Here is a 14921-nt window from a genome sequence, read left to right as displayed (position 1 = left end):
GAAAGAAAGAGAAGTCCTTGCAAGTTACTAATGTAATTTGCCAACATACCTTAACAGACCTTGAACTATTTGACAGTATTTTGACAATATCTGAGTACTAGGTCTTGTAAAAAGAAAAAGCAAGATTCAAGCACTTTCCCAGATAATTATTTGCTCAGATAAAACAAGCACACTTCTTTTTTAACAAATGACTTGATGTCGATCATTTGCCCAATTATCTCTCTCCAAGAGCCAAACAGAGGCAGACAATAAAGGGCCGGGAAATAAAAGACATGTGATGGAAGACACAGAACAATTTCGCTAGCAAATCAAGTCCAAGTGACGGGCATGAAGTTCAAGCACAAAGATCAGACCTGAACAGGTGATTTTCCTCCAACTTTGAAGAAGGGATGCAAGATGGAGTTACCCCTTATTTTTTACTTTATGCAGCAAGCATGTATTGAGAAATAGGTGCATTAATCCAATAGATTGGTGAATGCATTAAGCAGGTGAATCAGCAAGGTAAAGTAAGTGCTGTTGAATTCAGGTCCTGCTTTTGGGCTTCCTATAGGCATCTGGTTGCCACTGTAAGAGCAGAATGCTGGACAAAATGGGATGGTCTTATGTGAACTCATGAGAGACCTGGCATTGGTTGCAGTTCCCTGGCAGAAATTAATTCATCAAAACTGCATGCAATTTAAAAATGGAAAGGGGTGGAGTACAGTTGCAGCATTCACAAGATATTCACATGTCAAAATTCTGAGGATCAACATGAAATTCTGAGGATCCACCACCATTGAAAAACTCATTTGATGTGCTGTGCAATCACTGAGTACAACCCATAGTTAAGCACTTCTCAGTCCCTTTGATTTCATTCTCCAATTAAGACAGCTAAGTTCTAAGTATTTGCCTGGATCATGTCCAGTAGCATGAAGATGCCTGGCAGCAGGGTTAATTTCCTAATCAGACAACTTGTGCATTGTTGCATTAGCACCTATGATATTGTTAGTGTAGAATTTAATATGTGTGGGCTACATTTATAAAAGATATAATATCTAAAGAAGCACCTGTCAAGCCAGATGCTGCCACTGGACACAGATAGTAATGTTTTCACAGAGGTGAATGCAAAGATCTGCAAAATAACTTCTGACTTCATCAAATTGTACACACACATTGCTGTTTTCCTTATTATGTATTTTAATTGAGCAGAATGCACCATCTCATGTAGGGGGCGGGGGGTAAATTCCACTGAAAAAGGCGGAAAAACGGCATTAAATTCCATCAAGGGAACAGCAGGGATCAAAGGCTAAATGTGCACACTTGAAAGCAACTAAATAAGAAGTGTTTTCAATTGCTCAGAAGGAAACTAATTACAGAAACAAAATAATATATTAATGGAAAATGGAAGAGAATGCTGTGATGCTACAGTTCCTAACTCATCAATGAGATTTAACACTTCAGCTAATTTTCATAGGTTATGAAAGAGGCAACTGCAAATTGCTCCCAACTCCTGATAGGGGGGGAAAAAGTGTGCTTTTAGATTGGGATTACAACTCAGCTGACTGTCAGAGGAGTGTTATTTAAGAGACTGAATACTGATGAATGTCTGCACTTAACTTGCATCTCTGAAAAACAGGCTTCAGGAAAAGGACATGAATATGCTACTCTTGGCCAACATCTGCATGGATTGGGCCTATTGTCAGTATGAATTGCAGCATAAAGAAATATCTGTTATATAAATCCACAAAGCCGGCTCGTGCCATCTAACATCAGCCTACACATTTTCAGCAAGGAGTGGAGATACACGTTCAGATAATCTCTCCAGAATGAAGCGAAGCCTGATCCATAGGGATGAATGAGGCACCACCATCCTCAGCCTGCCCTCAGCCAGCTTCCACCTGCTGACTTCCTTACTTAAAACCTGCCCAGGAGCTGGCAGTGACTGCCATCCTCATTCTCTTCAATCTCAGTGTTGTCTTTGCAGAGCTCAGCAGGGAGGAGGATGGGAACAGAAGCAGCAGTAACTGGTTCTGCGTAATACTGGCTGTAGCCTTCCTGCCTTTTGCCCTACCAGTCCCAAAGCACACCAGTTTCCATTGTCAAAATGTATGTGAATTGCTGCTGCTTTCAAACCAACATACTTAAACAGCAGTAGTGGACAACATGTGGGGCGGCAGTGATTGCTTGACCTCCAGTTGGTGTAACCCTGCTGAAAGGGAGGAGGGCCTGAAGTTGGTGCAGATTGGCTCTGCCAGCACATTTGCAAGCTGCCAACCTCACCGCCATCTCACCCCTTCCCTCTCTACATAATAATAATAATAATAATAATAATAATAATAATAATAATAATAATAATAATAATAATTTATTATTTATACCCCACCCATCTGGCTGAGTTTCCCTAGCCACTCTGGGCGGCTCCCAATCAAGTGTTAAAAACAGTACAGCATTAAATATTAAAAACTTCCCTGAACAGGGCTGCCTTCAGATGTCTTTTAAAGAGAAGATAGCTGCTTATTTCCTTCACGTCTGAAGGGAGGGTGTTCCACAGGATGGGCGCCACTACTGAGAAGGCCCTCTGTCTGGTTCCCTGTAACCTCGCAATGAGGGAACCGCCAGAAGGCCCTCGGTGCTGGATCTCAGTGTCTGGACTGAACGATGGGGGTGGAGATGCTCCTTCATGTATACAGGACCGAGGCCATTTAGGGCTTTAAAGGTGAGCACCAACAGTTTGAATTGTGCTCGGAAACATACTGGGAGCCAATGCAGATCTCTCAGGACCGGTGTTGTCCCGGTGGCCACTCCCGGTCACCAATCTAGCTGCCACATTCTGAATTAATTGCAGTTTCTGGGTCACCTTCAAAGGTAGCCCCATGTAGAATGCATTACAGTTGTCCAAGCGGGAGATAACTAGAGCATGCACCACTCTGGCAAGACAGTCTTCAGGCAGGTAGGGTCTCAGCCTGTGTACCAGATGGAGCTGGTGTACCAGATGCGCACCTGGTCCTTCAGGGGCACAGTTACCCCATTCAGGACCAAGGAATCCCCCACAACCGCCCGCCCCCTGTCCCTCCAAAACAGTACTTCTGTCTTGTCAGGATTCAACCTCAGTCTGTTACATCATGGTAAGCAGCAGTGACACAGCCAACCAGAAGCGAGGTGAGCACAGCCACCCAACCATGCCATCTTCTGCAATTCAACAGTGATGCTTGACAGTCCACTGAGGACCTCTCTCTTTTTGTTGCTTTTCTGGGACTGCAAAATAAAGGAGGGCTTTACAGGGCAGGGCTGGCTGAATGCATTTGGCTTCGTGGGACATATATTCTGCAAAGGAATATCTTAAAACATTCGTTTAGCTTCAGCAGGCATCAACATCCTGAGAGATGAATGGAAGAATCATTGCTTTAATTTTCATACACTTCTGCAGATTTGAAACTGCTCTTCATCAGAGATGAAAATGTTTGCCCATTGTACAAGAGTCCTCAACGCCTTAATGAGAGAAAGAATATCTAAATGCACTGTTTGGAAACATGTTATTCAGGAGCACTTAACACCAAGGATACAGCCTCTCCCCAATTAAATCTCACTGCTATGGCAAATGGAATTGCACAGATGTGTCACTATGTACAGTTTGTACTTCGTGTGTCTGTCTTGGCACTTTAGATATTTTAAATGTATTTTAATAAGTCTGTCTGTTCCACAAAACTCCAGGGAGAAGCACCTTCCATACAAACTTCCTTTTAATTTCCTAACTCAAGCTGGGACCCCAGCTGGCCATTGTTTCTCTAGCCCAGATTTGGTCAGTAATTTATTTCTTAGTCTGAAAAGTAAGGCAAGAGTTGACCCAACAATGTTTTTATTTGCTTTTGATCTTGACACACCCCAGCACTTTGCCTTAGAACTCTCTTTACCTAGCTCAGTTTTGTCCACTCTGACTGGCAATGACTCTCCTTCCTTGTAAGTTTTTAAGCAGAGGTTTGGATGGCCATGGATGCGTTAGCTGAAATTCCTGCATTGCAGGGGGTTGGACTAGATGACCCTCTGTGTCCCTTCCAACCCTACAAATCTATGTTTCTATTACTCTTTTTAGGATCTCAAATGAAGGTTTTCCCCATCATCTGCTATCTGATCCTTTTAGCTATAGATGCCAAAGATTGAGCCTGAGACCTTTTGTTTTTATTGAACTTTTTGTTTTATTGAACTTTTTGTTTATTGAACTTTCAAAGCTAACAGAAGGAAAAATAAGGGGGGGGGAGAAAAAAAAACATCATGCAGGATCAGTGCAGACATGGAACATAAATCTTAGCAATATTTTGCTGTACTTAACAAGTACTTGCACATATTTGAAAAAGAAAATCCTACAGTAATTAGCAATATGCTGAACTCAAGAGGTGGCTCAAGCAAAGATGCTAATCTTAATTTGCTTTCTTTCTTACGTCTGCACCACGTGAACAGAAATATAAGAGTAAAATATAATGAATATATCAAAAATTAATAGAGCTCTAATAAGAGTGAGGGGGAAATCAAATAGCATGAGTCTGTTAAATCTTGTTGATTGTAATTTCATGTAACCCATACTTTAGCATAGACTGTATATTCAAAGACAAAATGAAATCAGACAGCATTGCAAAAAGCCTGTCATTTTTACTACACAGCCTTAAAAAAAATATGCAGTCATTAGTAATACTTTTGAACTCAAAAATAACCAAACAAAAATATTAATTTACTTTCTTTCTTATGTGTGCACCATTTTCTTTCTTATGTGTGCACCATTGATTAGAAATAATAAGAATAAGAAAAAAATATTATTAAATCAAATAGCATAAGTGCTAAATTTTGTCAATTGTATTTTCATGTAACCATACTTAAGCATAGGCTTGAAGAACCTTATTCATAAATAATATGAAATCAAACAAAAAGTCTAGCTTATTACAAAAAGCCTACCTTTTTTACTAGAACCCCTAGAGACTTGCAGTTTATGGGGATTTTTTTTTTTTCTTGCCAGACGCTTGAGGACCAATGGTCCAAACTGACTAACTCAATATTTTTCAAAACATTGTAACGTACATTATTGCTGCCATCGAAAGGCGAGGGGTGAGTTCCTTGTTTTTAAGGTATTTAAGGCACCAGATGCAGAGATGAGACAGGAGTTTTATCTGCTGTTAGAGAAATCTCCTTAAACACCTTGTCCCATTATTCTGCAACATTAAGGGATTCCCACTACATTTGCTCCCGGGTATCCCCTGTTTGGCAGCCCATCCAGCAAGCTTCTCAGATGCATAAGTGAAAGCTGGTATCATCACACAGATGCAAAGGACATCTGCCTGTGGCCAAGTGCTTAGTACTGAGCTAGACATATTAAATATATTTACATTTCAAATAGATTTTTTTATATATCTACTGTTTTAAATCTATTACTTCTATTTCGGTCCAGAAAAAAACAACCCAAAAAGCAAGATAGAAATGAGCCTAATGATACTGATTATAACTTAGGTTTCTCTCTGCCAGGAGTGAAACGAATTCCATTTCCTGGTCTTGGCTTCTGCTTCTAACTTCTTTAATACTTGCTGGAACATCAGGTGGTTGGAGAACCAAGCCGGTTCAAGACCTTGTCCAACCACTGCAAGGGGCCATTCAGATGGATCTCAATCCAGCAGGGAACACTCGCGAGTGTCTGCCGCTTGTGTTCAAGTCCCCAGGGCTTGACGAAGCTCATTCGGATGATGCACATCTTCATCAGCTGGTAGACCGCTTCAAAGCCCCGGGTTGCAGCCTTGGACAAACTTTCACCAAATACATCCTTACGGAAAATTTTCAAGTTGCATTCTTTTGGAATCTTGATAACAGTGTTTGGAAGCACTCCATAGCGTTGGTTACACATGAGAGACTGGACAAAAACGGGAGTCTTGCTAAGGCACTCCAGAGACACGTCCCCGTCTTCATAGCAGAGTCTCACTCCTTCCCTGATGTACATTCTGGCTTGCTCCACCTCAGAATCACGGTGGATATTGGTCTGCTGGCCTAAGCAGAAACGTTCAGCATTGATAGGGTCGGTACCGCCATCTACAATCACAGAGTGCTGGTAAGCATGGAAGCTCTCCCCAACCCGTTGGCCGAGCTCGTAGTAGGTGATGGAACACCAAAACGCTGGTTCAGAGTACGGGACGGGCTTGATGTTCACATTACTGGGTCCAGGGATCACCAGAGCTTCAGGTTTTTCCTGCTGGCTACTACTACTAGTGCTGGCTGCTGTACTCTCAGGACGACAATGAAGCACAGTGGATGGTGTTTCTACAAAGGTGCTGCTTTTACGGACAGAGGTGCTGCTTTTAGAGGTGCACTTTTTAGGGACAGAGGTTCTCATTTCAGGGGCAGAGGTTCTCTTTTTGGGGTCAGAGGTGCTGCTTCCAGGGTCAGAGGTGCTACTTCCAGGGACAGAGGTGCTGCTTCCAGGGACAGAGGTGCTGCTTCTTCCAGAGACAGAGGTGCTGCTTCCAGGGTCAGAGGTGCTGCTCTTTCCAGAGACAGAGGTGCTGCTTCCAGCAGGGACAAAGGTGCTGCTTCTTCCAGGGACAGAGGTACTGCTTCCAGGGAAAGGGACAAAGGTGCTGCTTCTTCCAGGGACAGAGGTGCTGCTTCCAGGGACAGGGACAAAGGTGCTGCTTCCAGGGATAGGGACAAAGGTGCTGCTTCCAGGGATAGGGACAAAGGTGCTGCTTCCAGGGATAGGGACAAAGTTGCTGCTTTCAGGGTAAAAGGTGCTTCTTCCAGGGACATGGGTGCTGCTTCCAAGGACAGACATGCTGCTTCCAGGGGAAAAGGTGCTGCTTCCAGGGACAGAGGTGCTGCTTCCAGGGACATGGGTGCTTCTTCCAGGGACAAAGGTGCTGCTTTCAGGGGGAAAGGTGCTGCTTTCAAGGAAAAAGGTGCTGCTTTCAGGGGAAAAGGTGCTGAATTCAGGGAAAATTAGGCTGATATCAGGGAAAAAGTTGCTGCTTCCAGGGCCATAGGTGCTGCTTTCAGGGCCAGAGGTGTTGCTTCCAGGGCCAGAGGTGCTGCTTTCAGGGCCAGAGGTGCTGCTTCCAGGGCCAGAGGTGTTGCTTTCAGGGCCAGAGATGTTGCTTCCAGGGCCAGAGGTGCTGCTTTCAGGGACAAGGGTGCTGCTTCCAGGGCCAGGGTTGCTGCTTCCAGGGACAGAGATGCTGCTTTCAGGGACAAACGTGCTGAAATCAGGGAAAATGAGGCTGATATCAGGGAAAAAGTTGCTGCTTTCAGGGCCAGAGGTGTTGCTTCCAGAGCCAGAGGTGCTGCTTCCAGGGGAAAAGGTGCTGAATTCAGGGAAAATGAGGCTGATATCAGGGGAAAAGTTGCTGCTTTCAGGGCCAGAGGTGCTGCTTTCAGGGCCAGAGGTGTTGCTTCCAGGGCCAGAGGTGCTACTTTCAGGGCCAGAGGTGTTGCTTCCAGGGCCAGAGGTGCTGCTTTCAGGGCCAGAGGTGTTGCTTCCAGGGCCAGAGGTGCTGCTTCCAGGGCCAGAGGTGTTGCTTCCAGGGCCAGAGGTGCTGCTTCCAGGGAGAAAGGTGCTGCTTTCAGGGACAAAGGTGCTGCTTCCAGGGCCAGAGGTGCTGCTTCCAGGGCCAGAGGTGCTGCTTTCAGGGACAAAGGTGCTGCTTCCAGGGCCAGAGGTGCTGCTTCCAGGGCCAGAGGTGCTGCTTCCAGGGACAAGGGTGCTGCTTCCAGGGCCAGAGGTGCTGCTTCCAGGGCCAGAGGTGCTGCTTCCAGGGACAAAGCTTGCCTGGAGGTTAGAGTTTCCTGGAGCATGGTAGCTGTGGTCCTCCAATGGAGGATATGAAACTGGAGCTTCTGGCTGTATTGGCGGGCCCACTGGAGCACTGGAGCTCTGGAGCAATGCGAATACTGGCTCACTGGCACACTCTGGCTTTTCCACTTTCTCAAAGTGATACGGATTCACACAGACTTTAGACTCTAGTTTTTCATAGGCATTTGCACATGTCTCCATGCTACGCAAATCATGGTGGCTTTGCACCTCTGGCCATCGCCACAGCCGGCAGAAGAGAGTGTGCGGGAAGTTATTTCCGCAGGACGCATACATCTGTTCAAACAGAGGTCTGGTGATGGTGATGCACTTGGTGCCAGGATTCTGAGTGCTGATAGCCTTCTCCAGCTCCCCCAGCTGCTTACTGGCGTGGGTCTTCCTCACCAAGGTCTTGACAGCATTCTCGTACACCTTGCCTTCCTGCTCGTTGAAAGTAAACGTCTTCCAGGCCAGCAGGCGTTTGACGGTGGCGGCAGCGAAGAACGGGGGGGACATGGCTGTGTCGGACCCACAAGCAAATGGGGAGACTTGTCAAGCGGCAGCGAGAAAACGAGAGGAAGCAGGAGGGGTGACTTGCCTGCTTCTCTTATTCCAGAGGCACCCGGATAGCAGCGAAGACCAGTCACGGCTAGGAGATGGGACAGTGCCGAGAGGGGCGCGGGCGCTGCAGCTGCAGCTACAACACCTGTCTCGCACCTCAAACTTTCTCCCGACTTCTCTCACTCCTCTGTGAAGGTGCCTCTGTCGGCAGAGGCAAAAGCTGCTACTAAAACCTCTGCTGGGCCCTCCCCCAAACTCCCCCTCATGACCTGGTATCCTATCAGCATCCCTTGGAGACAGAAAATTTGCAGAAGATCTCTGGGCAGAGCCAATCAGAGTTACCAACAATTAGTTGCGTTTGGGAATGAAGTTTGGGTTGGCTGCAAGAACTCAATAAATTTAAATTTAAAGCTGCCCTGCAAAGGATCCTGGGAAGTGTAGTTTCTTAAAGATTCTTCCCAAAGAATCCTGTGAGAGTAAATTACAGTTCTCAATATTCTTTTTGGGGGGTTGCTTTGAATGTATGGTGTGTACACAATGTTAAGTTCTGCTTGTGGCAGATGAGTTGGACTTAATAGACCTAAGCTAAGCCTGTCCAATAACTTCTGTGGGTATACTCTTGAGTATGACTAACTTTGGATGCAACACCTAGTGGTTAACACTTTCCACACCCACCAGTTCTCCCCTACAAACGCTCCCTTGAATGTTTGGAAATTGTTTTCCCCTCAGTACTCTTTGGGTTCAGGCAGTCAACTAGCCACAAATCCAAATCAAAGGTCTTACTGAAACCAAGATAAACTATATCCACAGCAGTTCACTTATTCACCTAGTTTGTAATTCCATCCAAAAAAAGAAATCTGATTGGTCTGGCATGACTTATTTTTGAGAAACCCATGCTGGGTCTTAGTAATCACAATTTCCATTTCTAAATGCTCACAAACTGACTGTTGAATAATCTGTTCTAGGACCTTCCCTGGTATTGATGTCAAACTCGCCAGTCAGTAGTTAACCCTTTCCTCCTTTTTGAAGATGGGGACAACATTTGCCTGCCTCCAGTCTGTAGGGACCTACCTGTTCTCCAAGAATTCTCTTCTCAATTCTCACCTCATCTGTAAGCTCCTTATGCAGCCACACCGGTTTCCTTAGATGCTTCCCACTTTTATTTCTTGTTGGTATTGCCTGCTTTTGGGCTTTCAATATTTCTCCTTTTAGAAACTCCCATCCTTCTTAGACTCCCTTCTCTTTGATATTTCTGACCATGGGATCACACCCAGTAGCTCATTAAGCTTTTTGAAATCACTGTTGCTCTAAACTTGCCCTTTGGGGCAAGTTTCCAACAGTAGAATGGGTATACTTCCTTGCTTTACACAAAATTAACAACACCTGTAGTTTGCCCCTTAACAATAGACTTTGGTCAGGATGGTGAAAATGTCCTTGCTGTGCTGTAGTAAATTAACCTCTGTAAAAGGCAGTGGTGGCCACCAACCTGGGTGGCTTTAAAAGAAGATTAGGGCAGTTTATAACAATTAAAATACAATATTAAAACACAATGCTATATTATATTAAAAACAGTTTCCAACAACTTAACATTTCAAAAATAAGATGGACCCTAAAATATATTTCAACCTTAGAAATCCTGATTGGAGAGAATGGGAGATTCCCCCCCCACACACACACAACCAATGCAAACAGCAGGAATTGGGACTGAAGTGGGGCAAAGTGTTAAAGCCAACTATCTACATCAGGACCCCAGTCCAGATCAGGACTCCTGCTCCTGCAACTCTGCAACATGCTTTGGAAAAGTGAGCTGCTAGGCTTGTTGCCTAACAACTCACTAGGCTAGTTGTTGTGGTTGTGAGATTTTGTGGGAATCTGCTTTCATCCGGCTGCATATCAAGGCCCCATGACCACCCTTTTTCCTAAAGTGCGAATAACTAGACAACACATGGCATATTGGTTTTGGGGATCAAATGAGACTTTATTGGTTACAGATGTGAGGTTTGACCAAAGGCATTGTGGTAATCAATGGCTCACATGTCACTCCTGCTCGTCCACTGGGAGTGTTTCTAAAGGTGAAGCTGGTGAATGGAGGGGGGGATCGCTCTATGACCTACGTCAAATCAGGGCGTCCCCCAAGCAGTCGCCATTGGAGGAGGAGTATGGCCCTAGTCCCCATCTGGGCATTGGACAGGAGCCACTCCTCGCAGATCCTTTTAACAGGATACCCTTAGCCATGGAGGGGCAGGCGGATGCTACAACCTGCCTTCCAACCAAGATTAGGCATAACCAATGCATACCCACCTCTCAAAGTTGTGGCGATCCTACTGTAGCTCAGTCTGTTAGAGGCTGCATCCTCGTACTATTCTGAGTAGATTCTTTGAAATTAATGGACAATACTTAATTTAAGAGTAGACAGGGGGTCTACTCTGAGTAGAACTTAGTTGGAAGCAACTCTAGGATTTATATCCTGCTTTTGTTGTGGTTGATCATAAGACTACAGAGCATGTGTAATCCAGACCTAGCCAGAGAGAGGTTTGTGTCCAGAATTTAGGGAAACTCACACTTCCTTAGTAAGGTATGTATTGGGTCAACGTCTCATAAATAGCTTGGGACTTTCTAGCTTGTTTGAATTTCTCTTTTTTTCTTTTGTTTCTTTCCTTCTTTTGAATATAAGACAAGGGAAACAAGCTGAAGCATTTTCAAAGTGCATGTATCATGTGGCCAGTAGATACTTGAAGATGGCTATCATATCTCCTCTCAGCATAGCTGTCAACTTTTCCCATTTTTTTAAGGGAAAGTCCCTTATTCCAAATAGGAGTCCTCACAAGAAAAGGGAAAAGTTGACAGCTATGCCTCTCAGTCTCCTCTTTTCCAGGCTACACATATGCAGCTCCTTCAACCATTCCTCATAAGGCTTAATTCCCACACCCCTAATCATCTTGATCGCCTTTCTCTGCACACGTTCCAGCTTGTCAATATCCTTCTTAAATTGTGGCACCCAGAACTGGACACAGTGCTCCAGGTGTGATCTCACCAAGCCCACATGAGGTCCTATTTATGCTAGTCGTAAAAAGGAAAGCCATTTTATATATCTATAGAGCTTTCCTGTGGCACCAGATCAGAGATAAAAGTGACTGTAGATAATTTCTACATGCAACAGTGCAGAAAACTGCATTGTGATCTCTTTTGACACACCACAGTACAAAGGGATTACCTGTGTATCACAACTGCATTGCTAGAAATTCTCTGCAAATATACTGAATAACCCAATCTTATTCATCAGCTGGATGCATAGGTGAAGTGGAATGGGAGTGGATGAGCAGAAAAACATTCATCTGCACTGGCTGAAACAAAGAGGCATTCTTTCTGTTAGTTCAATAAGCAACCTTTGAGTGCAATCTTTCTCCTCCACCTTAAATCTATTGCAAAGCTACTGCAAGCTGACTAAAGGTACTCACCGGAAAAAAAGAAAAAGAAAGAAAGAAAAGGGTGGAAAAAACTGGGGAGAATTGAACCACTTTGTTTCCATGGAGTTTATTTAACAGTGTGTGCCAATTACTCAAAGCGATATGGGCAGGACCTGGTGATCTAGCAATGCTCTAGAATTTTAACTTTTAAGAGGTTTACGATTCCAGTTTGCCTGCAGTAAGAGATAATTTCTTTTGACATTTGTGGCCAGGAACCCTGCTTTATCGCTTTGTATAGTTTAAAAGTAGTTTAAAGCTTGAATAATATAAAATAACATAATATAATGTTATTTATGTTATTTCCCACGTGAAGAACTCCAGTAAACCTTGCAGTATTGAAACTCAGTGAACAAGGCATCTTAGACAAGCTGAAAAACAAATGGTGGTGTGATAAGGGTGAATGTGGCGCCAAGGACTCGGGAAGTAAGGTCAGTCGCTGAAGGTTTTTTTGTACTGATTAGCAATCACATATATATTTATATTTATATATATATATATATATTTGACCCGCTGTTTTATTTTATACCAAAGTTATTCTCCAAAGTTAACTATTTACATTCTAAAGCATTGAGGAAAACACACCCCCATCCCCATCAAAAAAGAAAAAAAAGGGCAGGGATTTTTTTTTATTTTTTATTTTTAAGAGAACTCCATTTTTTTAAAAAAAACTCAGTAAAAATGACAGCCTTTTTCTTTTGCAGTATCAAAGGCGCTAGTTGTAAGTACATTTTTATATATATATATATATATATATATATATATATATATATATATATATATATATATATATATATATATATTGAGGGAGGTTGACCCCTCCCTCAAAAAAATAATAATCTCAAACTGGTATCTCTACTTTAATATATACCTACAGAAGTTCCGTTTGAGTCCATGTATGATTTTTTTAGCCTCCAGTTTGCCTTTATTTTCTGGTCCTGCTGAAGTCAACTCATGAGTATTGATTCCAGCAGGGCTTGGCTTCTTGTTAAGGTGAACTTTGGGCCGATGGAAGTTTGAATGCACCATTGCAGGATCGGCCTCTTTGTAACTCAAACCTAAAACCAAAAAATCAGAAAGGATTCAAAATTTATTAAGACAGCCAAGCCCAGTCTTCTAAAATGTGTTTGTTTTCCCCTGGCTGGAAGGAACTGATCTATTTTGGGATGTGGTTTTCATTGTTTGGTTTTGGGACATTTGGGGGGGGGGGTTTCCAAATTCGAAAGACATTTTGCAACTGCTTAAAGATTTTTGGTAAGCTGAGGCTTAACCTGCAACTTTTTAAAGAGTCCGTTTCAAATTTCTGCCGTAAATTGGTCTGGAATCCAGATTGACATCAATTACTCAGGCCTTGCCTACATGAGAGAGCTGTGTTGGTTTTAGATGAAATTAGCTGTCAGACTGGAGCAAGCCCCTGTGTGTGGACTGATTTTTTGTTAATTAGAATGGCTTGTTGCCACTTTCTGCTTGCTGAGTTACATTTTGCAATTCTCATAACCGTGGAGACTCATTTAGTCCTGCAACGTTAACAGCTGCTGATAGCTTAGTCACTGGTTGCAATGTGAGTCTTGGCTGGGAGGGGAACCCAGTCTCGCAAGCCCAAAAGCAGTCTGTCCACACTGAGACTTTAACCAGTTTGACTCAATCTGTTTGAATTCATATTCCAATGCACACCTGCACAGCCTTCTCATGTTGACAAGCCTTCTGATTTTCTTTGTGTCACAGCTAAACCATAAGTATTCAAACAATTGAGAAACCATGTAGCAGGTAATCCAATTCAGCAGCAAAATGGTTATGATGGTGTCTCAAAACAGACAGAGAAATCATTAATATTGTTTTTTTCAAACAAAAGGCTTCCCCCATTGCCTTGATGGTGCACCTTAGAAAGTATAGATTGATTAATATTTTAAGCTGGGAGTTTTGTTTGTTTGTTCAATCCCAGAAACTCAAGTGAGAGCGTAGGGTTATTTAGCTCAGCCTGAAAGTAACTGACCAGCTTCATCAAACATAGCAACTGTTGCTACCAGATGTTAAAACAGCAAAAAAAGTGATTCTTTTCCTCTACATTCTCCAATATCAACAGAATTAAAGGCCTTCCTTTATTTTATTTTTTTTAATGAAAAAGCAGTTTTTTTCTGAATTCACCGTGCTATGTTCTGCCCCGCTCCAGAGGGGGAAATGTTTAAAAGATCAATAGAAAGGCTCAGGTTAGCACAGTGATATTCACCATGAAGCTGTGTGTAGTCAGCTACAAAGTGAATACCACTGGTTAGGGAACTATCCATATTGTTACAAGATACTGTATAGTTAGTATCAAGTAGGGGGAGATAAAACATTATTTCCTGGGTGTTGCTGCCTTAAGCCCTTTCATGTCATGGGACATTATTTGTGAGATGAATCTGGCAAGAGTGTTTTGGTTCAGCTGGTTACCTCTGAAATTGATGTAAAGATTTGGGTACAAAGAGTTCTAAGCTGCAAAATAGTGAGAGAGTGAGTTGTCTAAATGCACATTTAGGCCTTCAAAGCTAGACACCTCTAGAAAGATGTTGTCCTTCTGTCTCTTTCCTTCCCGCTGCAAAACTAACCAACTGGTTCATTTTTCTTAGGACAAGACAAGCGCTCTGAGCCTGAGCAATGTTGCTGGGGCTTTCTATATTCTTGTCGGAGGTCTCGGCCTTGCCATGACGGTGGCCTTGATAGAGTTCTGTTACAAGTCACGGGCCGAGTCCAAACGAATGAAACTCACAAAGAACACACAAAACTTTAAGCCTGCTCCTGCACCCAATACCCAGAATTATGCTACGTACAGAGAAGGCTACAACGTGTATGGAACAGAAAGTGTTAAGATCTAGTGGTACGGCTAAAGGTCCAGTAAGCAAATCAACTGGTTTATGTTTTTGGTGTTCCCTGTGGTGATGTGTTGTTGGTGTTGTGTTCCCCAACGTGGAGTAACATCTCAGGATTATGCACATCAGAAATGGGACACAACACAGTTGATGCCTTTCCAACATGTGTTCTAGCAATGCCATGGGAACGACAGTAGTAGTTGATTGGCAGAGCACCTGATTCACATGCAGGAAGTCCTAGGTTTGTCTCGGGCCCTC

The 14921-nt window shown here is 43.4% G+C and overlaps 1 protein-coding gene across 1 annotated transcript; it reads right to left on the bottom strand.

Moving 5' to 3' along the window:
- Window positions 1-2236: 2236 nt before the first annotated feature.
- On the bottom strand, window positions 2237-8308 carry LOC308570691 (uncharacterized protein; the record flags this gene model as incomplete). Its single annotated transcript, XM_081165605.1, has 2 exons — window positions 2237-6638; window positions 6780-8308. 2 exons carry the CDS (start codon window positions 8306-8308, stop codon window positions 5555-5557), a joined length of 2613 nt encoding a protein of 870 aa, XP_081021731.1. The 3' UTR covers window positions 2237-5554.
- Between the last annotated feature and the right edge of the window lie 6613 nt (window positions 8309-14921).

Source organism: Podarcis bocagei (assembly GCF_964188305.1).
Source record: "Podarcis bocagei genome assembly, chromosome: 13".
Lineage (NCBI taxonomy): Eukaryota > Metazoa > Chordata > Lepidosauria > Squamata > Lacertidae > Podarcis > Podarcis bocagei.
The sequence above is the reverse complement of the archived record's forward strand: the minus strand, read 5'-3'. Positions and strand labels throughout refer to the sequence as shown.